The sequence below is a fragment of the Passer montanus genome, unplaced genomic scaffold (assembly GCF_014805655.1).
Source record: "Passer montanus isolate IOZ18808 unplaced genomic scaffold, ASM1480565v1 scaffold43, whole genome shotgun sequence".
In the NCBI taxonomy this organism is placed as follows: Eukaryota; Metazoa; Chordata; class Aves; order Passeriformes; family Passeridae; genus Passer; species Passer montanus.
Genome location: NW_024369151.1, coordinates 5,648,582 through 5,675,685, shown reverse-complemented (window position 1 = coordinate 5,675,685; position 27,104 = coordinate 5,648,582). Strand labels below are relative to the sequence as shown.

At 47.1% G+C, this 27,104-nt stretch overlaps 2 protein-coding genes and 1 long non-coding RNA gene across 6 annotated transcripts in view; 2 read left to right on the top strand and 1 right to left on the bottom strand.

The window, feature by feature from the left end:
• Window positions 1-18,937, top strand: part of ZER1 (zyg-11 related cell cycle regulator) — a 19,508-nt gene extending 571 nt beyond the window's left edge. Inside the window, exons 1-16 of one of the 3 annotated variants that reach the window (XM_039719823.1) lie at window positions 88-237; window positions 3,568-3,831; window positions 4,635-4,785; window positions 5,058-5,494; window positions 6,394-6,570; window positions 7,653-7,767; window positions 8,252-8,398; window positions 8,638-8,811; window positions 9,478-9,693; window positions 10,340-10,381; window positions 10,721-10,840; window positions 11,277-11,392; window positions 11,505-11,693; window positions 12,662-12,759; window positions 13,041-13,143; window positions 14,098-18,937. In XM_039719823.1, the coding sequence (XP_039575757.1) occupies window positions 3,674-3,831; window positions 4,635-4,785; window positions 5,058-5,494; window positions 6,394-6,570; window positions 7,653-7,767; window positions 8,252-8,398; window positions 8,638-8,811; window positions 9,478-9,693; window positions 10,340-10,381; window positions 10,721-10,840; window positions 11,277-11,392; window positions 11,505-11,693; window positions 12,662-12,759; window positions 13,041-13,143; window positions 14,098-14,155 (2,301 nt within the window). In that variant the 5' untranslated portion in view covers window positions 88-237; window positions 3,568-3,673 and the 3' untranslated portion in view covers window positions 14,156-18,937. Of the gene's footprint in view, window positions 1-87; window positions 238-3,567; window positions 3,832-4,634; window positions 4,786-5,057; window positions 5,495-6,393; window positions 6,571-7,652; window positions 7,768-8,251; window positions 8,399-8,637; window positions 8,812-9,477; window positions 9,694-10,339; window positions 10,382-10,720; window positions 10,841-11,276; window positions 11,393-11,504; window positions 11,694-12,661; window positions 12,760-13,040; window positions 13,144-14,097 lie in introns of those variants that run through there. The other 2 variants (XM_039719824.1, XM_039719822.1) reach the window with 2 other exon arrangements.
• Window positions 16,112-20,766, bottom strand: LOC120507343. The gene is made up of 2 exons (XR_005628734.1): window positions 20,636-20,766; window positions 16,112-20,541 (listed from the first exon to the last, which is right to left on the bottom strand). It is a non-coding gene; the product is annotated as an uncharacterized LOC120507343 (long non-coding RNA).
• Window positions 20,767-20,862: 96 nt separating this feature from the next.
• ZDHHC12 (zinc finger DHHC-type palmitoyltransferase 12) lies at window positions 20,863-26,282 on the top strand. 2 transcript variants are annotated; one of them, XM_039719825.1, is made up of 5 exons: window positions 20,863-21,070; window positions 21,357-21,493; window positions 22,408-22,494; window positions 23,631-23,797; window positions 24,282-26,282. In XM_039719825.1, the coding sequence occupies exons 1-5, from the start codon at window positions 20,986-20,988 to the stop codon at window positions 24,589-24,591; spliced, it is 786 nt and encodes a 261-aa protein (XP_039575759.1). In that variant the 5' UTR covers window positions 20,863-20,985; the 3' UTR covers window positions 24,592-26,282. The 2 variants fall into 2 exon arrangements, with proteins under 2 accessions (XP_039575759.1, XP_039575760.1); XM_039719826.1 differs by lacking the exon at window positions 22,408-22,494.
• Window positions 26,283-27,104: the final 822 nt, after the last annotated feature.

Genomic DNA, 27,104 nt, shown 5'->3' with positions numbered 1-27,104 from the left:
GGCAGCGGCTGCGGCGCTGCCCGGCCCCGTGACCTCGGCGTGCCCGGGGGACGGGCTCCGTCCGGGGCCGCGCTGCCCGCGGGGCCGGTCCAGACCGTGGCGGGCCGATGGAGCCCCAGCGCCCTGAGCGCCGTGACACGGCACGCCAGGCCGGCCGCTTGGGCTGGCGACCTACGGAGTGAAAATGCGGGATGTAATTTAATTCAGTGAGCTGCAGGAGCATCTTTACTGCAGCAGGTAAAGATCAGCGTGCTCCCCGGCGAGTGTGGGCTGTCTCATTTACAAAGTCAGTCTGGGAGTTGCAGGCTCTGCTGGGACAGGGTAGTTCCATCTCCTCCTGCCTCACTTTCCCTGGTGTAAGAAGGGATGGTGTTTCCCCACAGAGGCAGCAATGACCCATCAATTAATGAAATCACAGTGACTTGCAGCTGCAAGATGCCAGCTAAAGTGACAGTGCAGTTTCCCTTCAGAGCATAACCTGTGCCAAGCTCTGCATTTACATTACATTTGTAATTCTGAAGTCGCTGCAGTCAGCTCGTGTCAGTGCACATTGTTTGCCCTCTCCTTGGATGAGTCCCTGACGCTGGAACAGTCAGCTTTGCCAATCCTTTCTGTAGCAGCAGCAGTGTAAACGTTGTGTGGTTGGCGTGGAGCCACGGTGAGTCAGGCTTGGCTGGGCTCCGGGCACTGCCTGGAGGGAGGCTGGGAGGGATGATGGGTCTGAAGTCCAAGGGAGAGGATATTGGCACTGGCAGCCCCAGGAGAGGTCCCCAGCCCCACGTGCCGGTGCAGCCTGGAAAAAGCAGTGTTTGCCAAGAGGCAGGTGGGTCCTGGCTGCTGGGGAGGGGTGAGTGGAGCTGGGTTTGGCTCTGTGCATGGCAGGAGGGTGCTGTTCTGCACAGACAGGGCTGTGTGCCCATGCAAAGGGCTTTTGTGTGCCTGTTGCTGAGCCCCTGAGGAACTCAGAGTTCCTTGGTGCACTAAGATGGAAGCAAACCTGCCAGAGAGATAAATTGGAAAAACTGGCAGCTGAAGTTCTGGTCACTTCTCAGTTCTTGCTCTTGAATTTTCAGAGTTTTTCATGCATCTGTCTTTGACTACCAAAACTACATGGCACCAGGCAGCTCATTGCTGGAAGAGCCCTGGTGGCAGTCACTAGGCAGCTTCATCCTGTGTGAAGCTTCCTGAGGAGAACAGTTAGACAAATGTTAATGATTTTCCAGCCTCTCCAGTTACTTTCTTTTTGTCACACATCGAGGTTATGACTAGAGACAGTATTGATCAGGGCAGCTATTGGCACTTTTACTTGCCTCTCTGCTGCTGAGGTGTCATGTCCTCAGTCTAAGGAGGGAGAGGCCAGCTTGTCTCCTGGAGAAAAGGTCACAGCAGCTGCTCAGATATCTGTAATAAATCAGGAGGATGAAAGCTTTTCTTTGGTCTTATTTCAGTGGGACAGTGTAACCATTCTTGATATTAACCTTCTGCCTGGGATTGTGTTGGTGGATCACGGGGAGCTCAGAAGTTAAAGGGCAGCTGATTTCTTCAGGGCTGAGATCAACCAGCTGCATTGTGCTGCTCTCAGCAGAAGGGAACAGAGGCTTGTCAGAGCCACAGGAAGGCAGTCCTTGCCCTCTGGTGCTCTGAGCTGCTTGGACAAGTCCCAAGCACTGGCCCTTTCCAGCTGCACGTGACAATAGATTGTCAATGGGAATTTGTTTTCGAGTTCTCTGGCTGTCAGTAGTAAACAGTGGAAGAACACTGGCTGCAGGGACCTCCTGTCTGATGGCACAGGGAACTGGTAGGGACAGCAGAACACGCTTCCCAGCTGGCTCAGATCTTCCTGTTGATCTTGCCTTTCTGGAAAGATTCTCTTCAGCAAGCTTCAGGCAAAATCAGGCAAGAGGGACTTGTTCTGGAGGTGAGGCTGATTCATCTCCAGAGCAGACACAGGACAGCTTCTCCCACTGCATTCCCTTTGCCAGGACCTCCCAGCCAGGGAGACAATGCTGTGCACTCAGTGGCACATTTCAGCCTTGACTTCTCACCTTGGTTAACTCCAAAGGTGAGAACTGTGGATTCTGGAGCTCCTCCTTTATCAAAGTTGAAAACTCTCCATTTTCATTGTTTGGACCTCATGCTCCTCAGTGGAGCTGTTGTGGCACTATTGAGAAGTCTCAGTTTTATGTTCTTGTGACCCCCTGTCAGCACTCAGTGACCAAAAGAGCAAGTTCCACCCTTAACACCATGATTGGAGAGAGTTTAAAGTATAATTTGTGTGATTGCTGAAGTTCTGGGGGTTTTGCCTCAGCATTACCTTTTAGAATGATTAGAGTGATTAAGCTGAGGAATGGGAGTTGAACTCTTCTGTCTGGTACTGATACCATAGGAATGAAGGAAAGAGAGCAGCAGAGGCTTTAGGGAAGCAGAGAGCTGGTGACACACAAGTGTCCTGCTATTTGCAGCTGCAGGATAAAGATCAGAAACAGAATATGGTTCAGAACATTGTGCAACAACTTCTCCAGCAGTGGCTGCTCAGCTGTGGTGCAAAGAATAACAGCTACCTCCACAGCATCAGTGTTCTCAGGGCCAGCAGGGACAGACTTTTGATAAGACATATCAAAAATAAATATTTCAACACAATTTTTTGTGTCTCTGGAAATATTTAGAAAAGTTTACACCTGCTTGTAATGTGATTTGACCCTTTGAAAGTGAAATGTCACTACTGGTCTTCAAGCTAGGTTCTCTGATAAGCCCCTTGGGGCCTCACTGAGCAAGTCTTGATAGCAGAGCAGTCAGGTCATTTAAAATCAGAACACAGGGATAGCTTCCCCCTCTGTCTGCCTCACCCACCCTTTATCCTGTTCTAAAAATAAAGAAGGGCAAAAGCACTTTGCGTTTTTCCAGTTTAGTCACTCTTTGTGACAGATTTGGGGTGGTGAGGCTGAGCTGGATGTAGATGTCCAGCACAATCACAGTCCTTGCCTTTACACTGCACTGGGAGATGGATCCCAGACCAGTCTGTGTGTTTCCCTCTGGCTTCTGATCCACTTCATGCTCTAGTTCAAGGACTTGCATGAAGCTTCTGGCTTGGCACTACAGAGAAACACTGAGCTTGAAAATGAAACTTGACTTGGAATGTTGACAAAGAGAATGACAGGCAGAAGATACAGGGCCACAGATCCCACTGGTGCCTTAGAAAGGATTATGCTGACAGTAAATGTTCTGCTGGTTTATCCAACCCACCCTGAAGGAAACCAAGCAACGTGGCTTCTACCACTTCCCTTTCTGAGGGCCTTTGTCAGCCAGATAACCCTGCAATGAGGAAACATTTTGCTGTGTAGTCTCATTTCCAAACACATCACACTAACTTATTCCCACAGTATCCCCTTGAAGTGGGAACACCAAGGAATTCAGGGCACACTGCCAGAAGGGCCAAACTGCTGCAGGTCCTTTTGGGGTCAGCAAGTGATGAGCTGTAAACACAACATCCTGCTGGTGTGACAGCTTTGTGGGACACTTGCAGCTGTGCCTTTCTCAATGCATCTTTTTTCCCTTCTCTGCTTACAGCTATCCTGATGGCCCCATAAATTCTTCCCAGGACTTCATCTGAGGGAAGGATCTCCCGCATCAAACGCTTCCTTCTGCTCTTCCCCTTCCCATCATTTCCCTCAAGATGGCATCTGACAGTCCTGAGTCGCTGATGACCTTGTGCACTGATTACTGCCTTCGCAACCTGGAGGGGACTCTGTGCTACCTGCTGGACAACGAGACGCTGCGGCTGCACCCCGACATCTTCCTGCCCAGCGAGATCTGCGACAAGCTGGTCAACGAGTACGTGCCAGGCCTGCTTTGGGGAGGGGCTGGGAGCTCAGAGAAGGGGGAGTACAGTTCTCCAATTGATCATGTTGGCAAATAAGGGTTTGCCGAACTTCAGGAGGAAGTGCTCCCTTTTGTACTGCTGTCATTCTACTTTCTGTGGTAGTCTCCCTTTCCAAGTTAGTCAGAGCTCAACGAGATGCTGTGAAAAGGGAAATTAAAAGAGTAAACCCAGAAAGTCACTGCTTCTTCCTAGAATGTCAGTGAGCAACAAAGAAGCCTTCCCATTTCCTGTCACTGAAGCATTACAACACTCTGTCCAAGCAGAGAAATAAGAGTCCAGAGTGCTAACAGATGTTAAATTTTAAGGCTGCTGCTCCCATAGTTTTATAAAGCAACTTGTTTCCAGGGATTTATGTAGTTTGGCTGTCACAGTCTCTCTTGGCTGAACTTGTGCTCACAATGTCTGGCAGAGAATTCTGGCCAGCTAATTTTCTGAAAAATGGGAATGGGGGGGGGAATCAAATTATTAAGTTTAAACAGCTAGGGAAAAAATTCCTGGAGTCTGTGCTTGCCAGAATCCAGTTTGCTCACACACACCAAGTCCTGCACAAACCTTTGCCCAAGATTTTCCTAGGGATCATTGGTTCTGTGCCAGAAGAGGTGGGTGAGCTCCTTTGCCCCAAAGGCTGATCTGGGTGATGCTGGGAGGGGGTGGGTTGGTGTGTGCTCACACTCTGTCATGCTTCCTTGTCAGCAGTGCAGGTGCCAGAGCTGTGGCTGAGCCTGTAGTGTGCTAACAACATTGCCCTACACAGGTACGTGGAGCTGGTGAAGACAGACAGCATCTTTGAACCCCATGAAAGCTTCTTCACCCTCTTCTCAGACCCACGGAGCACCAGGCTAGCTCGGATCCACCTGAGGGAGCACATTGTGCAGGACCAGGACCTGGAGGCCATCAGGAAGCAGGTGGGGTGCACTGACAGCTGCCACATCACATAGCAGCATTGCAGGCACTAGCTGGAATCCCAGACACCCAGAGATTCCCAAGGCTCCATCCTTTGCTGTCCAAGCCTTCTTTGGAGTAACCTCAGCTTCTCCCTTCTCAGCTCCCAAAGCCACTGTTGGGAATGGCATAGGACACTGGTCAAGTTGGGTGATACATGGTTTCAGGCTGTCCCAGTGGGAGGTGTGGGTCAAACAGGGTGAAATATCTTTAACCTTGATTTCCCTTTTTTCAGGATCTTATTGAGCTCTACCTGACTAACTGTGAGAAGCTGACAGCCAAGAGCCTGCAAACCTTGGTGAGCTTCAGCCACACACTGATCTCCCTGAGCCTCTTTGGCTGCAGCAATATCTTCTACGAGGAGGAGAACCCTGGGGGCTGTGAGGACGACTGCCTGGTGAACCCCACTCGCCAGGTCTTGGTCAAGGACTTCACTTTTGAAGGCTTCAGCCGCCTGCGCATCCTCAACCTGGGCCGCCTGATCGAGGGGGTGAACGTGGAGACACTGCTGCGGCCCCTGGCCTCCCTGGCAGCTCTGGACCTCTCTGGGATCCAGCTGAATGATGTGGGATTCCTCACCCAGTGGAAGGACAGTCTGGTTTCCTTAGTGCTTTACAACATGGACCTTTCAGAGGAGCACATCCAAGTGATTGCACAGCTTCGCAAGCTCAGGTCAGCAGAACTGTTCTTCCTTCTTTTTATCCTTCTCTAGCTGACAGGGAAAGGTCTTTCAGGAGTGGTCTTCTTGCCTGCTCTCAGAGAGGCACTCACTGCTGGGTTCAGCTTATAAACCTTCCTGTGAACATTGTATATATCTGCTCATCACTACTTATCAGTGTACATATCTGACATGTCTAAAGCCAGCCTGAATTTTGCTTGTAAAAAGACACCACTTAGCAACTTCCCATTGGAATAACAAAAAACAACACATATATCACCCCCACTTGGTGTGCAACAGGTAGAAGACACTTTTGTGAGTGGGATGTTGGCTCCAGTCTTCGGTGTGAGCCAGCAAAGTCTCTCTGTCCTGTAAGGAACCCCACCTGCACACAGTGCTGGTCAGTTTTCTCACCACTCCCTTAGCAGCAAGATTTCCTCAAAGCTTGAGCATTTAGATACCTGAAAGAAATCAGGATAATGTAATAGCCTGGGGTGGAAAAATTATAAGATGGGGGAAGCAGACAAAAACCTGTGCAACTTAATTTGTGGGCTGAGGCAAGATACGTTTCTGGGGATGCACAGATCTTCTGGTGCATCTTAATCTCAGGGTGGAAATGCTCAGGTGGCTGCTGTGATGCAGTTTGGAAAAGGCAGTTTCTGAGCCTGGAGCAATTTCCTTTGTGCTGTGTGGCTTGATGATTCACTGTGGTCCATTCCAAATAGCCTCTACCAGATACCTGTGTGCTTTGGTTAGACACGGGGCCAGCTGCTGCTGCCAGAACCTACAGAACCACATTCCTGTATCTTGGGAAGGAACTAATGATAAATAATAATCACACTTGGCTCTGGTAAGGAGGCAGAAACCCCAGCTAATGCTTTCCAGGCTGTGAGATGCTCTCTGTCCCTTGCAGGCACCTGGATATCTCCCGAGACCATCTGTCCAGTTATTACAAGTTCAAGCTGACCCGGCGGGTTCTAAACTTGTTTGTGGAAAACCTGGTGAACCTCACTTCGCTCGACATCTCAGGGCACACCATGCTGGAGAACTGCACTATCCCCAGCATGGAGGAGAAGATGGGCCAGACAAGGTAAGGGAAAGGCAGTTACTGAGGTCTGCTTGGGTGGATAGATCAGTCAAAGATGAATTAAGAACAGTTCTCTCTTCTGAGTTCCCAAATTCTGTACATCTAATCAGTACTAAAAAGCAGGATACAACTCTTGCCAGGTTCCCCTGACAGTAGAGACTGGTGTGAGAATCAGCTGTGATTGCTGTATGCAACACATGTAAGGACTTGTAAGAGTAATAAAGAATTCATCCCATCTGCCTGCTATGCATATCTGAAGTATTTCAGTTCTTTTCCACACACACATTCTCCCAGGGATCTTCTGCTGGATTTTTTCCTGAAAGGACTCCAAAGCCCTTTACACATTTCCTACACAAAATACTCTTACCCTTGTGGAAATCCAGGCTCTTCTAACAGAACATTTATACAGTGAATCAATACATCAGCACTCATAGGAGGGCTGTGTGTTTTAGGACCTTGGAATCTAAAGGCCTGTTTCAGATTTGACCTGAATACCGGGCAGATCAACCCTTGGAAATCCTGGTGCCCCTCAGCAGAGGCATACCTAGAGGTCTGGTTTTCCACATCAGCCAAGAGCTCTGCCTTCCTATTAAGCACTTGCTGAACAGAATCAAAAATGTGAGACAGTACTGGCTCCTTTTCACCAGAGCTGGTGAAAATGCTTTTGGTCAATAAGGAACATGGCAGCCAAAACAGTGTTCTTGCATGCTCACAGAAGCAGACTTCACATGTCTATCACATTACAAATACATTGGATGAGTGAAATCCACAGCCCTTTAACAGGAAATTTTCATCCCAGCTAGTGAATTTCCAGTACAGATTTTACCTGGGAAAGCTTCATGCTGTCTGCAGTAACTCTTACTACTGGTTCCATTCAGCATGTTCACCTTTCACTCAGGATGACTTGGGATGAATATTTAGAGTTATGTTCATAAGCAGCTGCTTGGTATAAAGTGAAGTGTAGCTTTTACCACTCTGGGGATGGCAGTGCAGTCAGAGTGAATGGAGGGCAGCCATCTCTGTGGCAGGAGACACCTGAAGAAACATGATACCAACATGAGCAATCTCTTGTGTTTTCCCCCCAGCATTGAGCCAGCAAAGAGCAGCATTGCTCCCTTCCGGGGTCTGAAACGACCGCTGCAGTTCTTGGGCCTTTTTGAAACATCCCTCTGCCGCCTGACCCATATCCCAGCCTACAAGGTAAGGATGCTGCAGGAATATTGGCACTAGGAACTTGTTAGAAGGTGAAAGAACTTGAGAACCATGGCTGCCAGTAGAGTGGAGTTCTTTGGTTCTTGGGTATGAAAACTGAGCTCTAACCTTTCAATAACTACTTCATAATGCAAAAAAACTGCCAGGAAGCAAGACCTGTACCCCACATAGTTTTTATAAGGATTGAAAAACACTGGAGAAAAGCATGGAGAAATCATCCTTAGAGGATGTCTGTGACTACAGAAAAGGATTTAAGACAGTAGGAGTCCTACTTTTGAATAGCAGCCTCCTGCCCCAAAGGTGCCCTTTCTCATCCCTCTGGACTGAAAAGTGACTCAACCTCTGTCTCATCCTGGGCTGAATCTACTCTCAGGGCAGAGGGAAGGTATACCCTTTGACCTTTCAGAGTTTCCTTCTCATGTTGGTTTTCCTCCTTCATAATTTCTCCCCTGACTCTGCTCTTCCACGCCAGGTGAGTGGAGACAAGAACGAAGAGCAGGTGCTGAACGCCATCGAGGCTTACACCGAGCACCGGCCGGAAATCACTTCCCGGGCCATCAACCTGCTTTTCGACATTGCCCGCATCGAGCGCTGCAGCCAGCTGCTGAGAGCCCTGCAGGTAAGCCTTGGCCTCACTCTGACAAGGGGAATTTTGCACTCCCAGTCTTTTTTTCCACCCTGGGACACTATCAGGCCATTCCAGAGAATGTTCCAGTAGCGCAGTGGAACTGGGTACCTTCATTTCCTAAGCACGTTCCTGCAATGCCTGGGCCACGCTTTCCTTGTGGGCTTCTAACATTCACTCCAAGAACTAGCAGCAAGTCTGTGGCACTGAAGCTTCGTGTTGCTTCTCTACAGCTGGTGATCACAGCCCTCAAGTGCCACAAGGATGACAAAAACATCCAGGTGACGGGCAGCGCCGCGCTGTTCTACCTGACCAACTCCGAGTACCGCATGGAGCAGAGCGTGAAGCTGCGGCGCCAGGTCATCCAGGTGGTGCTCAACGGCATGGAGTCCTACCAGGAGGTCACAGTAAGAGCAGCCCAGGCACCTTTGCTTCCCATAGTCCTCTTTCCCTGTATCAGTTCTTTAGCCTGGTGTCAGCATTTGGGTTTCCTCTGCCTGCAGGGAGTTAAACAAGGCAGAGAAGTTACTGCCTGCCCAGGTCTGCTCCTGGTCTCCACTCGGTACATGGAGGGTGCTCCTTTTTATCCATGAACAGTGGTCAAAGCATGTGTGTGACACAGATAGCCAGCACTGACTGTGGGATGAAATTGTTGTGGGTAGAGGGGATGTTGAATCAATAGAAAGAAACATCTCAAATCTCTGTACTAGAAGTCTGCATGTGTGTGACACAGATAGCCAGCACTGACTGTGGGATGAAATTGTTGTGGGTAAAGTTGAGTCAATGGAAAGAAACATCTCAAATCTCTGTACTAGCAGTCAGCTGTGTAGAGAGCCAATAGGCAGTGAGGAACTGGCTTGGAAAGCAATGGGCTCTGGATATTGGGTGGCCTTGCGAGACTGGAGTGACAGTAATGGAGCATGGCTAAGGCACAGCACGAGATCAGAGGGTAACAGAAATCTCAGTAGGTGTAGTCAGGCAAGAAGATGTTTTCAGTACCAAGGAAACATGAGATGGTGGGGTCTGTAGCTTTTGTAGCCTCTTGGTCCAGGGTTTGCTTCCTTCTGACCCAGGTCCAGCGGAACTGCTGCCTGACCCTGTGTAACTTCAGCATTCCTGAGGAGCTGGAGTTCCAGTACCGCCGAGTGAACGAGCTGCTGCTGAACATCCTCAACCAGAGCCGGCAGGACGAGTCCATCCAGCGCATCGCCGTGCACCTCTGCAATGCCCTGGTCTGCCAGGTGGACAACGACCACAAAGAAGCTGTGGGCAAGATGGGGTTTGTCATGGTTGGTATGGTCCCAAGTGCTCACTTATCCATAACCCAGGCTAGGACAATTCCCTTACAGCTGTCCATCAAGTGCCTGCAGCCATGATCCAACCTTGCAATATCACAGAAGGGAACCAGTGTCCCAGCAATGCTGAGCTCTCCTGGAACCCACCCCTTTACTTGCTTACCAGCACTGGAGGTTATGATCTCAGAGACAGACTGATGTGAGGGCAGGAAGACACTGTAACCTAACTCCTGACCTCACCACACGAGGTTATTTCTAGATCTGGTACCACCTTGTGAGTCTCCTTCTGCTTCTCCCCAAGTTTGCATTAATTTCCCAACTCAACTCATACCCCCACCTTTTCCAAGAACTGCAGAGACTTTTGCTTTGGTGCAGTTATGGCACATCCCAGACCTTGTCTTATAGCTCAAAACTGACTCAACTGCAAACTCAACAGCTCAGGGACTGTGGCATACTTCAGCTCTGTGAACACTTACAGATTGGAACATGACCCAGTCCCACTGGTTTAGAGAGATTATCAAGTAGGTTCTCTGCAAAAGATGAAAATTTGCCTTAACTGCTGTGATACTGCAGGGCTGGTTAGGTTTTAGCTCCATGATTTTTGAACTGTTTCACACTATTCCCCTTTCTTTGCCCACAGACAATGCTAAAGTTGATTCAGAAGAAGTTGGCTGATAAAACGGTGAGTGCTTCCCCAAAAAAACCCATATACATAGAGTATTTTTTCTTCAGTCTGACTTAGGCATGGAAATCAGCTCAGAGTGCCAGCTCAGCTTCTCTAACAAACACAAGACATCTCAGCTGATGCTGCAGAATTTCTTGTTCCAGGGTGAGGGCAGGGGAATGTGACAGGGAGGCAAAAACATTAAACAAAAAACCCACTTACTGACAAGTTGAAAGTGAACAACAAGGTTTTCTTACCTCTGAAGTCATCTAGGGTGGTGCCAGAGAGGAAACAGGTGATTGGTTTGCACCAGGCTCCTGCATTAGCAAAGCTCTGATTCTGTCCTTTTCCCTATAGTGTGATCAGGTGATGGAGTTCTCCTGGAGTGCCCTCTGGAACATCACTGATGAGACCCCAGATAACTGTGAGATGTTCCTAAACTACAGTGGCATGAAACTGTTCTTGGAGTGCTTGAAAGTAAGTGTCTGATTGTCTCTGGAGAGATGCTGACAGGAGCAGTGGAGGTGCAGGTGCCTGGGCAGGATCCCTGGCTCTGCTCCTCTCCAAGCATTACTTCCTACACTTCACAAACAAGAAAGAAAAAGCTTGTGTAAGTTCTTTCTCGCATCATTCCACTCAGCCAGTAGAACAGAGAAATCTACAGTGAACACATCTTCCCCTTTGCCCATCTTTGCTCAGCCCCCTCAAGCAGAGCAGCAGTGAACAGTGGGGCTGGTTCTGACCCTCCCTTTTCACACCTTTAGCACCATTTGGCACCTGCCAAGGAGCCAGTGCTGACTACCCAAAAGTACTGAGCTTTTCTAGATGTGCTGTACAGCCTTTTCCCAGGGTTGCTTGTTCTCAGCATCACCAGAGTCCTGCCTGTGTATAACCCTGTTCCTTGCCTGGCCAGGAGTTCCCAGAGAAGCAGGAGCTGCACCGCAACATGCTGGGCCTCCTGGGCAACGTGGCAGAAGTGAAGGAGCTGCGCCCGCAGCTCATGACCTCCCAGTTCATCAGTGTGTTCAGGTGAGTGCCTGGCTGGTGTCCAGCTGGCTCTGATCTCTTCTCCTGAATCACCTGGACACTTGTGAATCTTTACTGCATCAGCAGCTCTGAGTGATCTCTTCTCTTTTCGCAGCAACCTGCTGGAGAGCAAAGCTGATGGGATTGAGGTGTCATATAATGCCTGTGGAGTGCTCTCCCATATCATGTTTGATGGTTTAGAGGCCTGGGGGATCTGTGAGCCTCACAGAGAAGAAGTTGTGAAGAGGATGTGGGCAGCCATCCAGAGCTGGGATATCAACTCCAGGAGAAATATCAATTACAGGTGAGCAATGGAAAAGATTGGCCTAGTCACAGGGGAGCCAGGATTGTCACAGGAAGGAAACACCAGCAGAGAGAAAGAAAGAGAAAGAGCCTAGCATGGAGGCTCTTTTCAGAGTGAAAGAGAAACATCTTCAGAAACATATTCTTTAGTGAGGGTTTTACATCTTCCTTTGAAACATGTTACATAAGATGCTGAAATTAGACACCTTACCTGGCAATTCCTATGGGAGAAGTTTGGCAGCCCAGCAAGAATTTCTCTTGCAAGTTTCTACTGAAATTGAGTAGTTCAGGAAAACCATGGTCAGTCTGGGACTGCCTAAGCATTTTCCTCTGATACTGCTGTCCTTTGCAATCTGTCCTTTTAAGTCTATTTACTTCCCAAAGCCACATGCTTTCATTCTTCTCTGGGGCATATTTAGACACAGGTACCAGAAATCCCTTCAAAGGTTAATACAGCTGCTGGAATCCTGTAAACCCCTTCCTGTAAGAGGTTATCAGGTACTCAGAATTCCCTTAGTGCTTGGCAGGGATCCAGAACTGGCATACCAGTGCCTGTTTACAGTATAGACAGTATAGTTGTCAGAAGAAACACAGGAACCCTTGCAGGTGTGCAGCCAGCTTTGCCTGGGCATAGTTTGGCTTTGTCCCTTCTCGAACTAATCAGTGCTGCTGGATTTCAACTCTTGTGAGGAAATGCCTAATGGAGGACGGAAATCAGTTCCTGGGCTCAGTTGCCTCCATTGCAGCTATTTCTCTGAGCAGTGTGTTTGTGCTGAAGTGGTGGGGCCTGTAATCCTGCCAACACTGCCCTGACTTAGCCTTGGTGCCAGAATCTTTGAAATGCCAATGGATTTACTGCTGTGATATCTATGAGCAGATCCCTTGCTGTACTGTATTGCTGTGAGTGGCAATGGTGTTGAAAGAAGTAGCTCTTGGGTTTTTAAAAACTTCTGTAATATTTCTGTGCAGGTCATTTGAACCAATCCTTCGGCTTCTTCCACAAGGGATCTCCCCAGTCAGCCAGCACTGGGCCACCTGGGCACTCTATAACCTGGTCTCTGTCTACCGTAAGCTCTCTTTTTGAAATCATATTCCCTGCACTGTAGAAGTTGAGGGGGTGAACCTGGGGCTGTCAGCAGAAAAAATCTTGCAAAATAAACTATGTAGGTAGAGAAAAACCTTTGAATGATGCAGGAATTTCCAGGCAGCACAGCCAAATAAAGCTATTTAGACTTGGTGTGTAGGAAATTCCTTCACTGTTTTGATCCTCCTCCTTCCCTTTCTGCCACCCAGTGTACAACACTGTTGTGAGGGTTCACAAGGACCTGATTTATTCTTTTCTCTGCAGCTGACAAGTACTGCCCACTGCTGATCAAAGAAGGTGGGATTCCTCTCCTGAAGGACATGATTAAAATGGCCTCAGCAAGACAAGAGACCAAGGAAATGGCCCGGTAGGACACCAGTGCACCATCACAAACTCTCAGTTTAGCCTTAGTTTAGTTTTTAATTCTTCCACATAAAGTGAGGCTACCAAAGCAAGGCCTGTAGTGATGTGTACAAGAGGTATGAATTGAATACAGGAGAAGCAGAGGAAAAAGAGGATGAAAACAGAATACTAGAGATGTTCATAGGTGGGCAATACACACAGATCATTACCAGGCAGCTGGGCTGCAGATTGGCTTGTTGAGCAAGGGAGGCACATGGCTAATTGCAGTTCTTAGGCCAGTAGTCTCCAGTTATCACTTTTCCCTGTACTTGGGTGGGCTGCCTGTCCTCAGAATCATACTGGCCTGTCACTGAACTGCCAACTGCACAGTTAAAACAAGAGCATTTTTCAAAAGGTAGAGTCCACTTTGCAGTGGCACCTTTCTTTGGAGTCATCCTTTAAGAGCTGTAAAAGCAGTTTCTGATCATTGGCAAAGTGAGAGCTCTAATTTCATACCTGCAGGATGAATGGAAGAGAGAGGCAGAGATCTGGGCATACCTGGTGAGTGAGCAGCAGGTATTCCTACAGCTGAGGGTTGCTAAATTCTGTAAGGGACTGGAACCTGCAGAAGACAGTCACAGTTACACACAGTGTGTGGGATGGGACAGGTGACAGCACAGTGAAACATTTGTATTAATGTATTTCCTGGTGGGATTTTAAAATCTGAGGTTTTGGGTGTGGGGATAATGAATGAATGGTCACAACTGGATCTGGATATGCACTACCAAAACTTGACATTCCAAGTTGGGAGCTGCTTTTGTGGAGTTTACTGGTTTTGACACAGTTTGTGTCTCAGATACAAACAGGACATGGTTACACAGAAATCACCTCTGGGACAGTTCTTACCTTACTGTCCCACAGCTGAGGTGCAATAAGCTTTAAACTAAACCCTCTCTCCTTGTCCTTGTTTTATCCATAGGAAAGTTATAGAGCACTGCAGTAACTTTAAGGAGGAGAACATGGACACTTCCAGATAGAGGCAATCACCCAATGCCTCTTGCCAGCACTGTATCCAGCTTCTCTCTAACTCACTGTACATAGGGAGGACTCTTTCTTACCAACTCGCCCGTTGGAAGGAAACTTTATGTGTGTGTGTGAGACCCTCAGTAGATGAAGGTGAATAGGGGAGGGGGGAGGGACTTTTTGCACAACAAAATGCTTTCCTTAACTTAGTGGACTTTTTTGTTATGAAGTTTCAGGTTGAAGTTCTGTGTGTATGATTTCTGTATAAAAAGAAAACAAAAAACAAAGACAATTACATTATGTATCTTTTAACCTTTTATTTTAGACCACACAGAGAGCCTCACATGACCATGAGCTTGAAGACCTAGTTGTGTGATCACTAGTGTGACATTTATTTCCCACTTTTTAGAAAATTCCCTTTTGCTGTACTGCATGAGGTCCTGTGATGTCTGCAAGAACACCAGTCCAATCAGCATTGGCTGCTCAGTGGGGCTGCAGGCAGTGATGAGTTATTCATTTGGTTAGAGAGGCTGGGGGACACAATACCAGAGAGATAGACAAAAAAACCTGACGTTTTAGTGAGACTTAAAAATGGAGAAACAAGAGAAGACCTTTCAAGCTAATTCACTCCCTTAAGGGCTTTTTAATAGAAGACTCACATTAATGGAAGCATTGTTAATTCTGTGTGGGTCATTTGGAAGTAAGACATTCCCAATAAAGTCAAGAGGTCTGTTTTGTCCCCATTGGCAGTACAGTAGGATCTGCCAGCCCACCCAGCCTCAGAAGGTCAGGGATGACAAGAACCAGTTCTATGTTCTTGTCTACACAGAGCTTCTCTCTTGAAGGGAGCCTGTGCAACAAGGCACAAGGTTTGTTCACAAAGGGCTACACATCTTTATTCCAGTCCTCCACCACCTTTTTTAGCAGTGTTCTGTTTTATAGGGAAGGGCTACAAAGCCAGGGTATTTCCCTCTGCATACTATACTCTGCTAGGCCCTAGTCCTGAGCAGCTGTACCCCCTTGTGCAAGTCCCAGGAAGGCACTGGAGCTGTTCTGCCCATCCTCAGTCTGTGTCATCACAAGCTGTGCTCAGTAGCATCACAGTGTCCCTTCACAGTGTCAGCTCACTGCAGCACAGCTGCTGGAATTGGAGGTGGGAAGTCTCCAGGCACCCTCTGAAGGGCAGTCCCAGGAAACAGCACCTTTTGTTCCACCCCAGCATCTTCCCCCAATTCTCAGAAGCAGAAGGCCCTATTCCCATCTGACTCCCAGAAGCACTTAGCAGTGCAGTCCCAGTCCCTTCAGCAGCATTACTGCAGTCTGTGTGGCACAGGTGAGAGGAGAGTCCCACTGAGCTGGCCTTCACCTGTGACACTCCAGACCTGTAATGGCTCAAGAAGCTGAAGGTCACGGTTTGCCTCACAGCCAGGCACTCAGCAGCAACAGTTCTGTGTCACAGCCCACTGCTCATCACAGCTCTTTGACAAATCTTCCCTTAGAAGGGACTCAGAAAAGATCTGCGTGGTAGAAGGAAGATGAGCCCATGGCCATGCAGGCTGGGACATTTCAGGCCTCAGAGCACAGCTACTCGCTGCTCTCTTCCCTTGTACACTTTGCTCTCGGATTTGAGTCGCTGCTACGAGGTTCTGCTAATGCTCAGAGTTCATGTTGTCCTTGTGAGCACGTTAGGGATGGATCCTTGATCCACAAACTGACACTTTAACTGACAGAACACAACTGCCTGGAGAGGTTTACTTTTACTGCCAATACGGTGTTATTCAATGTCTTTTTTTTTTCTTTTTAACCATACGTCAATTTGTTTTGGTATTGTGAGATCTGTACTTTTTTCTTTTAAGTATTTTTTCAAACTTATATATATTTTTGTGTCACTTTTAAATTGTTTTCATAAGATTGCAAAACTTGACAAATTATACTTTTTTGCAGTCATTTGAAATGTATTTTTCTCTTATTCTTGTTTCCCAAGAATCTGTGTCCCTATGAGCTTATTTCAAGAACTGTTTTCTGTGTAACATTTGCTAATCTTCCTTCTAGATGCAAAACTAAGAGGGGCTGCAAATACAGCCTTGGTTGTTAGGGGAGTCAAGCTTTGCTCTTTAACTCCCCATTTAGTGCTGCTGTCCTTGGGAAGTTGTTTCACATGGCAGTACCACCCACCACATGTGCTTCCTTTCCAATGCCCATGTAGTGAAAGCTCCTGTCACTAAAATCTTGAACCAAGTGACAAAAAGCACTCAAGATTGACCGTGTTGGCAAGGTGGGAGTAGAGCAGAAGGGGACAGATGACAGATGTGAGGTCTCAGAAAGCCTTGTCCCCAGAAAGCAGCTGCCATGCTGGGGAGAAGCGGAGCTGGGGAACTCCCATCTCAGCTGGAGCAGATCCCAGCCTCTCCCTGCAATCCAAGCCAAGCAGTTGGGCTCTACTCTGAGACTTTGGCACAACTACATCAAGGCTAATAACAACCAAGGGCTTGGTTTTACCTGCCTTGAGAGCCCAAAGGTTTGGGTTTTCCAAACCAGTGCTTCCACAAGTTGAACAGTTTCTGGAGTCTCACCTGCTGCATCCCAAACTAACAAGATCCACACTGCATCAAAGTTGTTTCACACTGCAGAGGTAACCTCTGTTCTCACAGCAAGCTGTACCTCAGCCCGAACCAGGATAAAAATATTTCAATTTCTAGCAATAAGGAGATGAATGGAACCAGGCCAGGCTGACAGAAAAGCTCAGCTTGCTGAAATCTGTCACCACTCCCAGGTGAAAGAGGGAACTCTTAACTGGGCAATTGCAGAAAGCCTCACATAAGATTTTGAGTCAGGCCACCAGCAAGGTGAATGTCTAAGGCAGCACATTAAAAGGAATAACACCCCTGTTAGAGTAATGTGAGCTTTGCCTGCAAGCTTCAGTGTCTTCAAGATTTTGTGAGCTGAAAAGTAACATTTTCCCCTCAGAAAGGATCAAAAAGTATCCTTTGAGCACCAGAGCACAATCCAACAGTTCCTGCAATTGAAAGTCTGAAACCAGCCTGAGCCTCAGTTTCCCTAACTGAAACAACAGGCATAATGCATGGCCTGAAAACGTTTTTTGGTGGCAAGGATTTAACTGGTGCCATAGAGTCAGAGCTGAGGAGAGTTGCCTGCAGACACATCAATATTCTGCAAAGGAAGGAGGGGGAAAGTGGCAGATTTTTTATGAAGGTTTAATGTAAAAAGGGAAGCTGGATACCCTGAAATACTTGACTGCTCCAAGGACGCCTCTCAGGCCTTCCAGCTTTGCTGGATCAAAGGAACAAGCCAAGAAACTTCAGCTCCACATAAAATTCTACAGCCAGTGACCAACCCTGCTCAGAAAACCAGAATGGGGTTCTATTTTTCAAATGAAAATCCAGCTGTAGAGAAGTTCACAGCATGTAAGGATATTGCAGAGGGGCTCCTTGTGCTCAGTAGCTGTTGGCCCACTCAGACTCTTCATGTTTTCACTACTACATTTCCTTTAATATTCCAAAGCTTGGCAAGCAGAGCACGAACACGACTCAGTAGCTCCCTGCAGAGACTGTGCCAACAAAGGAGCCCTCTGCCTGAACTGTGTGTGGTTTCCTTCCTGGCTGGAGGCTGCCCTGTCCTCCAGTGGCCCTTGTCAGTGTCCCAGCAGTGCCAGGTGTCCATGTTCTCTGGAGCAGATAAGAGCAAATTGGTGAGCAACTTCCCACCAGTGCTTCCATTTTACAAAATCTGTGGGAGGAATTGCTCATAAGGATTGGCATCTACTTGGATGATGTTTAACACCCAGAAGCATCAGACTTTCTCATCTAGACCAAGCCAAGAAAGTTTAGCACTGATATTTGTGGCAATCAGAACACTGCAGATAATTCATCTGCACCATGGCTGCTGGTTTCCCTGCACCTTCCTACTGAAATTATCCTCTTCAGCACTGAATCCTACCCAGCTTATCACCTTGGCTAGGCTTCTGCTGCTGTCACCCTGGTCTCTGCAAAAGATGAGTGGGAAGAAAAGTCTTGGAGCTGTGAGTCAGTTCCCTCTCATTACCTGAAGAAGGCAATTAATTACCAGTAGGGCAGGAGCTAGAGGGCACTGCAGTCAGGCACTACCCATAGAAAAGACATTTCCTTGAGTCTGTTCAGGGAGGAGTCTGCCACAGCTCAGGTGTTAGAGGACAGCTTGTGCTGGAAAAAGAGAATTAAAAGGAGGGAAACAGCTGGTCTCCAGGACAACCATGTGTGTGGATGAAGCACAGAGGGCAATAGTCATCAGGAATAGATGAAAAGCAACATGGGGGCTGAAGGAGAAGAGAGCACTTAAGGAATGAGGGAGATACTCTGCTGAACTGAAACACTTCTGCTTTAGCAGACTCTTTTGATTTCATGTAATTGTTAACTGATCCTCTCTGTAACTCTTTACTTGTTAAAAAAAAGTTTTTAAGCTAATTAAATATGTATTTCCTTGTTTTGCAATGAAAATACCCTCAGTTATAATGAGCAAGTGTCTCCTTTTACTCTGTCCATGGACCTGCCTGATGCTGAGGCCTGGTTCAAATGTTTGCACCTGGTGAAACTGAGCAAAAAAATCAAAATGCACAACTGTTGCTTCCTTACAATTCTGAATGAATTAACTTTTCTGTTGTATCCATTGGATACCCACTGTGTATTAAACTTAGTGCTCAAGAGTGTCTTCTTCCTTTGTTCTATGAATGTGGTTTATTTAGGTACATTACTGGTCCATTGGCTGTCATATATTTAATTAAAAATGAAAGGAACTGCCACGTGTTGATGATGCTGTTCAGTGCCTTTGCCTTTCATCACTCCAAAGGACACAATACTGCTTGTCAGCAGAAGAAAGCAGTGGAGGACGAGAGCATTGTTAGGAAATTGTGTGAGAGGAGAGAAAAACCAGGACAATATTTGAGTGTCCAGATTGCTCTGAACTCTCTAATGTATTTGCAGCTCACACTCCACAGCCTGGGCTTTGTAAGGGGTGGGATCTGAGCCCTTAAAAAAGCCAATGTGCTTTAAGGCCAGCCTGACTTTCTTCTTAAGACCCTGGTCCTGTGAGGGCTCAGTGCCAGTAATTCAGTGGCCACTGTGGAGTCTGTAAAGGAGCAGGGAGAACAGGAGGGGAGGAGCATTTCTATGAAACTGAACTGCCTCTGAAAACATGCTGTGCTCTAAGAGTCCAGAGAGATACCTGAGCTTTCCAGCAGCATGGGATTCTGAGCTGGGATGCCACAGGAACCAAGATTCTCCCCAGAAACTTACTAGTAGAGACTTTTGTACCTGAGCCTAATTTCAACCAGTCACTGAGGCTGAAACCCTTGAGACAAGAGATGAGCCCTGATCCCTGCAAGACAGGTTTCAAAGCTTAAGGAGAAGATTAAAAAGAGTAACATGCACCAAATCACTTTAATTGCAAAGAGAGTGAGAATATATTCCTTAGGCCAGATTATTCTAGAACATCAAAATGTTTCTACTTTCAAGTGGATAATATTATTACTACTCAAATTGCTTTAATTAAGCTTTAAGATTTACACCTCTCTGTGAAGAAGGAAAGACACTACCCACCTTTTTCTGAGCACCAGTACAGCCTGAGGTGTCTGAGGGAAAAGAGCCGTAGGCTTTGCCTTTACCTAGAATTGAAAATAAAAAAAAAGGTAAAAAAAAAAAGAGAAAAAAAAAAGTTTGAAGGATTGCTGGAAATTCAGTTGACAATTTTTCTTAACATTTCAACCCAGCTGTCTCAGGTGAACCATTTAAGTGACCCACACAACCAGGTGCTTTCCTGGCATCAGCACATGGCCACTGACTCATATGAAGAGACTAAAATAATCAATTTGTGGGCAAACAGTACCAAGCAATCCACTGCCAGGTGCTGGAGGGTAAATTTATAATTTATAAGGAATATGATATTTCTTTCCAAATTTTTATTGGGAAAGGTAACAAAAGCAGCAAGGTAGAACTATGTTAAAACCGAAAGGAGTTAAAGCACTGATTTTGGAATTTTTACCATTATGTGATAACATTCATCCTTAAGACACTCAAAGTGCTATATATGTGCTACAGTCACCTTGGTGGGGTTTTTTTATGGTTAACAAAAGACAAAAACCAAAGGTGCAATTCAAGGCGCATCTCAGGTGCACTTCAGTTGCTTTTAGGTGTCTGTTCCAGCTGAGAAGAGCCTGTACACACCAGCTTCCCTCGGCAGCCCTCGGGGGAGTTCAGTGACCTCCCCCAGCCAGGAGCCTCTTGACTGCAGCCATGTCACCCACACCAAGTCCCTCCTCATGTCAGACGTTCTCCAGGCTCCGTTTGGTTAATGGGGCCGTGTAGCTGCTTCCAGCCAGGCACAGCCTCTCTGCGCTTCTTCCCGAGGGCTGGAAACCAACACATGGAACAACAACGTCAGCGAGAGCAGGACTAACGCAGGGCAGAACCTCGGGAGCCTTTGAACGGCACCTGCTGCCCGACCTCGCACAGCTCTGTACACCCAGCAGCGCCTGCCGCGGTGGGACGGAGGCTGTGAACAGCCCCAGAGCCCGGGGTGAGGCGGGGGGACACGCGGGAAGGGCTCAGGAAAACCACCCCTCGGGAAAGGCCCCGCAGGGCACAACAACGCCGGGCGGTGCGGGGGACAAAGGAGCCCGGCGGCAGAACCCGGGCCCGCTCTGGGAGGGGAACCCGTCCGCCAGCCCAGGAGCCTCCCCCGCCGGGCTGGGCCGGCCTGGCCCCGCCTCGGGCCGCTGCCCGTGTCCCGCCCGGCCCTGCCAGCGCTGCCCTCAGGCCTTCCGGGCCGGCGGAGCCGGTGAAGCCGGGGGGCCATGGGGCCCGGCGGGCGCTGGGTGCGGGCGGCACACACGGCCCTCAGCGCGGCCCTGCTGCTCGGGCTCCTCCTGCACCGCACGGGTGAGGCCGGGCCGCGGGGAGGGGGCGGCGGGGCCGGGCCGGGGCCGCTCCGCCCCCGGGGGCAGGCGGAGGACGCGGATGGCGGGCGGGCCGTGCGGCCCCTGCGGGACACGGGCTATCCGCACCCTGGGGTGCCCCGAGGGCCGGGGGTCTGGGAGCCCCTTCTCAGCCTCTCCTCTCTCCATTTCCCCTTCATAGACTCGGGACCCCTTTGTTGAGGTCAGAGAGACAAATCCAGGACGCTTCACAGAGCTGCTGCTCTCTGTCTTTCATGGGTACCTTTCAGATCTGCAAAAGCAAGAGGAGCGCGGGGAGCTGCTTCAGCCGCTGATCTTCGTTTTGCTGGTTTTATGCTCGATCCTGCTGTACTTCAAGGTGTCTCTCATGGATCCGGGTTTTGTTAAACCTGAAGAGGAAGTGAAGGTAGATCCCTTCATGAATAGAACAAAGCTGAGCAGCTGTAAAGCCTATAGGCTTTTCTGCTTTTTCCACTCTGCTAGATAAGAACAATCTGAAACAGTTTCTGTTGTGCTGGTGCAGGACACATGCATAGACCGTTGGAGATGAGGACAGACTGTCTCACACTGTATTTTGTAACAGCAATAGGGTTTACAGCCTTTAAATGTGCCTTTCACACCACACTTCCCTTGTACGTAACTGTGCCTCAAGTCCTCTCCTAGAGCAGAGACTGCGGTGCCCTGTGGAATGTGTATATGACCTATTTTACAGTAACCACTGCTAAGTGGTACAAGTGCAAAAAAAGCCCCAAACTGAAGGGCAGGCTTGGCAGACAGTGCTCTCTGCAGCTCTATTTATTGAAGTCTTTATGGATTTGTTGCCCTCTCAGAGGACACATGCACAAACAAGTTACAGTGAAATAAATTGAGATGCAAAGTTTCAGTAACTGCTAGTCTGCTCAAGGTTCACTGCCTTATAGACTGTAGGACAAAAGCATTATCAGTCTTAGTCATCCATCATTAATGCCAGTGTTGGCTGTGTATGACTAATTAGCACTGCTCATACCAAAAAGACATTGTTAGTGTGTTTAGAAGTGAAGTCTAACCTTGTTTTTGTCCCAGACTATATCTTGTCCACAGTTATTTCTGCCTCTCAGAAATGCAAACATTCTTTGGAGGGTTACAGTAACCTGTTCTCTCTCACTGTACCATAATTATCTGCAGTTTCTGTAGGAATTCTAATGAATTATTTTGTTCCTAATGATAGAGATAACAAACACTGTGTAACTGTTAAGTAAAAGTATGCAGCAAGACAGCTCAGTCATACCTAGACAGGAGCCCAAGAACCCTCCTCAGTCCCTTCCTTTCTCTTTTTTGTAGGAAGGTGAAGATAAAGGACAGGGTGTGGTGATCCCTCAGATTGCAGGTGACATTAAGCTGCGGCGCTGTGGTTACTGCCTGGTGAAGGTGGGCATCCAGAACGTGCTGGAAGAGGAAGGGATGAGTGATTTGAAAGCTTACATTGTTCTTCAGCTGCTGTTTGTGGTCTGTAATTGCTGCTTAGAGGAGGCTGGGCAGAGGCTACACAAGTAGTAGTGATGGACACTGGCACACAGGCCACTTTTCCAAGGCTGAAACAAGTCTCTGCTGGCTTATAGAAACAAAAATCTTTTTTTGCCAGGAGAAAATTGTATTCCACACTCTTACTACCATGTCAGCCAGACTTTGCAGTACTGTCAAATAAGTTATTTTGAAAATACCTTTATAGTCAGAAAGGCAGCTGAGTGTAACATGTGGGAACTGCTCATTGTTGTGAACTTGTTCAGGGCCTTAAAACAGCAAAACATTGGCCTGAATGGTAAAAGACAGCATGAAGGAGAAACTACAACAATGAAATCAGCTCTTAAAACAGTTTGCCTAAGCCTAGAAGGGCTTGTTTTCAGAGTGATCCTTATCAGTTTAATGAAATTAAGCATTACCCCAGCTCCCATAAATTCCCGAAGAGTATCAGTCAGGAGGAATGAGCTTATTGCAAGAAGAAAAGCTGGCAAAGCATTTATACACTGCAGGGGACAAATCCTAGGAAGCACTACTTTTCTCAGCCAGGTCTTTCACCTTCTCTGTGCCTGGTAATTGAGCTGTTTTCTGTGCAAGTGTCTTGTACTCACTCACATGGAGGCACTTCTCTGTACATCCCCAAAAAGCATCACAGCCCTGCCCACTCTATTTGATAGTAGTGGTTCCAGTTTTTCACCTCAGTACTCTGGCTCATGCTTTCCTGATTACACTGATTGGCTTTGTTTCCCTCCTTGGCATGCTGGACTTCCTATAATAGGTAGATAATAAAGAAAATGTGTAGATAGGAGGAGTGTGGGAGGATCACTTAATTTGAATGCCACCCATTTGGGTCTTGACCAGAAGAATCACAATCCCTTTGATTTGTCTTAGCAATGTTGATGTGCCGTTGTCTCACAAGTAAGTGTTTTAGGGACAATATTGTGGGGAAAGACAGATTTGGATGATGTTGTCTTCTACAAAACGGGAGTGGGACAGCCATGAACTACAGCCAGTGAGTTTTTTCTTTCCCTGATTGTGTTTTGCAGCAACCCATGCGAGCCAAGCACTGCCAGCTGTGCCAGCACTGCGTGCGGCGCTACGACCACCACTGCCCCTGGCTTGAGAACTGTGTAGGAGAAAGGAATCACCCCCTCTTCATAGTCTACCTGAGTGTGCAGCTTGTGGTTCTGCTGTGGGGAGGCCATGTTGCTTGGTAAGGCTGGGAGATGGCTTTTGGACCTCTGAGATTGCTGAAAGTTGTAGTGCTCCTTGGGCTGGCTTAGAACATAAACTGGCTCTGGATCTTCACCCTCTTTTGCATCATGGAGCTCCCTAATCTTGAGTAGTCTCTGATAATTTAGGTTTCATTGTTCATTTTCCTTCAGTCCCTGTAACATGATCTTTGTTTACACATTCAAGTGCTGGAAACTCCAACAGGGTTCCAGCTGTTCAGGAGGGGAGTTAACCCAGGGTGATTGTGTCTCACAGCTGCCAGGGAAACAGCATCTTCTAAATTTAGCTTCCAATTCCTGTGGTGCAGTCTCTCAGGACTTCATAGTATATTAACTCTCTGTAGTCAAGGATTATTAGCAGCTCATTAGTTATGAATCAAACTTAAATGTGTCATCAGGTTTGCTTAGTTTATGAAACTAGTTCCGCTTCTTTAACTACAGATTTATTTCTGTTTGAATTGAAAGGTCAGGCCTCTACTTTGAACAATCCCGGGAGTGGCTGCAGCACAACATTTTCCTCCTTGTGTCCTTCCTCCTGATATTCATATTCACCATTGTGGTCCTGCTGCTGCTTGTTTCCCACCTGTACCTGATCTCATGCAACACCACGACCTGGGAGTTCATGTCTCACCACCGCATCTCCTACCTGCGGCACTCCGAGCTGGAGAACCCCTTTGACCAAGGGATAATCCTCAACCTCTGGAGATTCTTCTGTTCACGCCACCTCACTGCATGGGAGAACATCTATTTTCACAGGAACACTGAGCCTGTCTAGTCCCAGTGTGCCAACACACCTGGCAGGCTGCTGGGTAAAACTTTGCTAATGCAATGGCTGCTGTTTCCTTGCACTGAACTTTAACACATCATGGACTATGCAACCTGCTCCACAAGCTGTTCATCTGTAAATTACATTTCAGGGATAGTCAGGGCTATTTTTTATATATAAACAACACTGTTAAAGGCAAGAATACAGTTCTGGGAAGGGCAAAGCCAGCAGAGCTGATTTCCAGGCTGAGCACGGTATCTCTCTAAATTTATTTCCGTTTGTTAAGTGCATTCACATCTTTCCAGAAGAAATGCAAGATTAGTGTGACTATTCATGTTCTCTTCTCCCAGGTCTCCTTCACTTTTTGCTGCTAGGGAACAGCAGCAATTACACATAAAACCAGCCAGGATCAGTGTAATTCCTGTGGCCTTTTTTCAGCCAAGTTCTGACTGTGAGAACTGCAGTGCCTTTTGGCAGTAGCATCAGGCATGTAAGAGAAATATTTGAGTAAATATTTAGAGAGTCAAAAGCAGATTTGATTTTGTCCACATGCCTCAACTTCATGCTTTCCATGAAGACTTAAGGCTTAATGCTGTTAACGTGCATAAGAAAGAGCTGTTAGACATCCAATTAATCTTACGAGATAATTAATCTGTATTTTGTGATGCCCTGAGCAGCTTCCTCACAGCTTTTTAAGTTGATGATGCTGCTAACAATTCGCTGGTTTGAATCAAGTCAGTGAAGAATGATACCATCACTTTTCTTTGGACAGGAAAGTAATCCTTAGCTACTGAGTTATTTCTGCAGATAATAACAGTTGTCCTCAGGCCTGGGAGAGAAGCAGGAGCAGAGGTGTGTACCTCATGCCTAACTAAAGTAACACTGTTGGTAAAACTACTACTACTACCTCAACTCACCAGTGACATTTTAATAAAATAATACCATTTCAATGCAAGAGAAAAGCTTCCAGGTCCTGAGATGAGATGCTGACAGCTTTCAGGACAGCAGCAAGAGGATCTGTTTTCCATTGAAATAAAAGGTCATACTTCAGATTTCCATGGGGAACTATAAAAGGAGGTTTGGCATGACCCATCTTAGCTTTAAAACAAAAAAGGCTGTGGTGTGAATTTTAGTCCTGACCCTTTTCTGTTAAAAGAAAAACAAACAAGAAAAACCACCACAACAAAATGTTAGTTAAAATTATCTTGTGCCTTAATTGTCTTGGCTCAGGAATTAACACCAACTCAGAAGCACTCAGGGTTTAAAGCTGGTAAACACTCATGAAAATATAGTTACTAAGACAGCACGACAGTCCAAAAGCAATTTAAATGCAGTAAAAGATCCTTTTTGACCAGCTCCAGAGTCTGTGATCTGTGCACAGTCTGCTTTGTTCAGGGTAGAAGCTTTATCAGAGGAATATCAGAATGCTAAGGATTGTTTTTGTAAAGCTGCTACACCATTCAGAAGTATTCTGCAGCTTGCATGTGTTGCTGTGGTACCTGCTAACTGTGGATTATCTGTCACACTGCAATTCCTGGTTCTTCAGGTATCAGTCAAGTGAAAGTTCATCAGCAGGTACAACAGCTCAAAGCAGTTTTGCTCTGTCTGGTATTTCTTTAACATACACCTGGGTGTTAATTTACCTTTTTTTTTACTTAACCATAAATTATTAAATAAAATATTAAATACGCATTTTTAAATTGTCTATGACTCTCTCTTTGAACCTAAGTTCTAGGTTTCACCTGTGCTACCAATCCACTGTGCTACCTCACACTGCACAGTGGCCTTGAACTAAAGCCACAAAATACACCACAGAGGCCAACAGCAACTGCCACTCCAACAAGAGTGAGGAAAATGTGTATCCTGCTCTAACAGGCCAGTGCAGTGCCAGGGTGAGCAGGAGATTGAAAGGCTCTTTGTACATGGGAATTTTCAGAAGCAGCTATACTTGGCTCTGAAAATAGGAAATCTAGGTTGAGTGTGAAATATCCCTGGTTTGCACAAACAGAGCTCTTACCTCACTGAATCCTGAAGCACTGGGACCTGCCTTGGCTTAACAATTCCCTAGATCCTTGTCTCCAGCTACAGCACAGTTGCCTTAGTCCCACTCCTGTCTCCGTCTGGTGAAGACAAACTGAAAGAGTAATGATTGTGTCCTTGTTTGCATCAGATGCCTTATCTCTAAAAACCCTTCCCTTTTTGCCTAATGAGCTAACATTATGAATTTAAGACATGAAAATGTATCTTATCAAGTATAATTACAAGATAGATTATGAGGCAGTGAAATCACCTTTTAACTCACTGATTTTCCAGTACTGACTGTCATTACTTAGCTGTCCCCAAAAATGACACAGGATGTACACACTGCTAAAATCTGTGGAGAGATAACCTGACTGCAGTCACTGGTATCTGACAGCTGATGAAACTGTGCAATATGTACACAGACAACCTGAATGAGAAGAAAGAAAGAAAATATTACTACTGGCATTTATGGAGAAAACTAAAGTCCTGCCTGTTGAGCA

Bases quoted from the DNA above. Each gene is read 5' to 3' on its own strand.
- ZDHHC12 (XM_039719825.1), top strand. From the start codon at position 20,986: ATGGGGCCCGGCGGGCGCTGGGTGCGGGCGGCACACACGGCCCTCAGC. The intron at 21,071-21,356 runs GTGAGGCCGGGC...GGTACCTTTCAG, and splicing joins GCTCCTCCTGCACCGCACGG to ATCTGCAAAAGCAAGAGGAG. The intron at 21,494-22,407 runs GTAGATCCCTTC...TCTTTTTTGTAG, and splicing joins AACCTGAAGAGGAAGTGAAG to GAAGGTGAAGATAAAGGACA.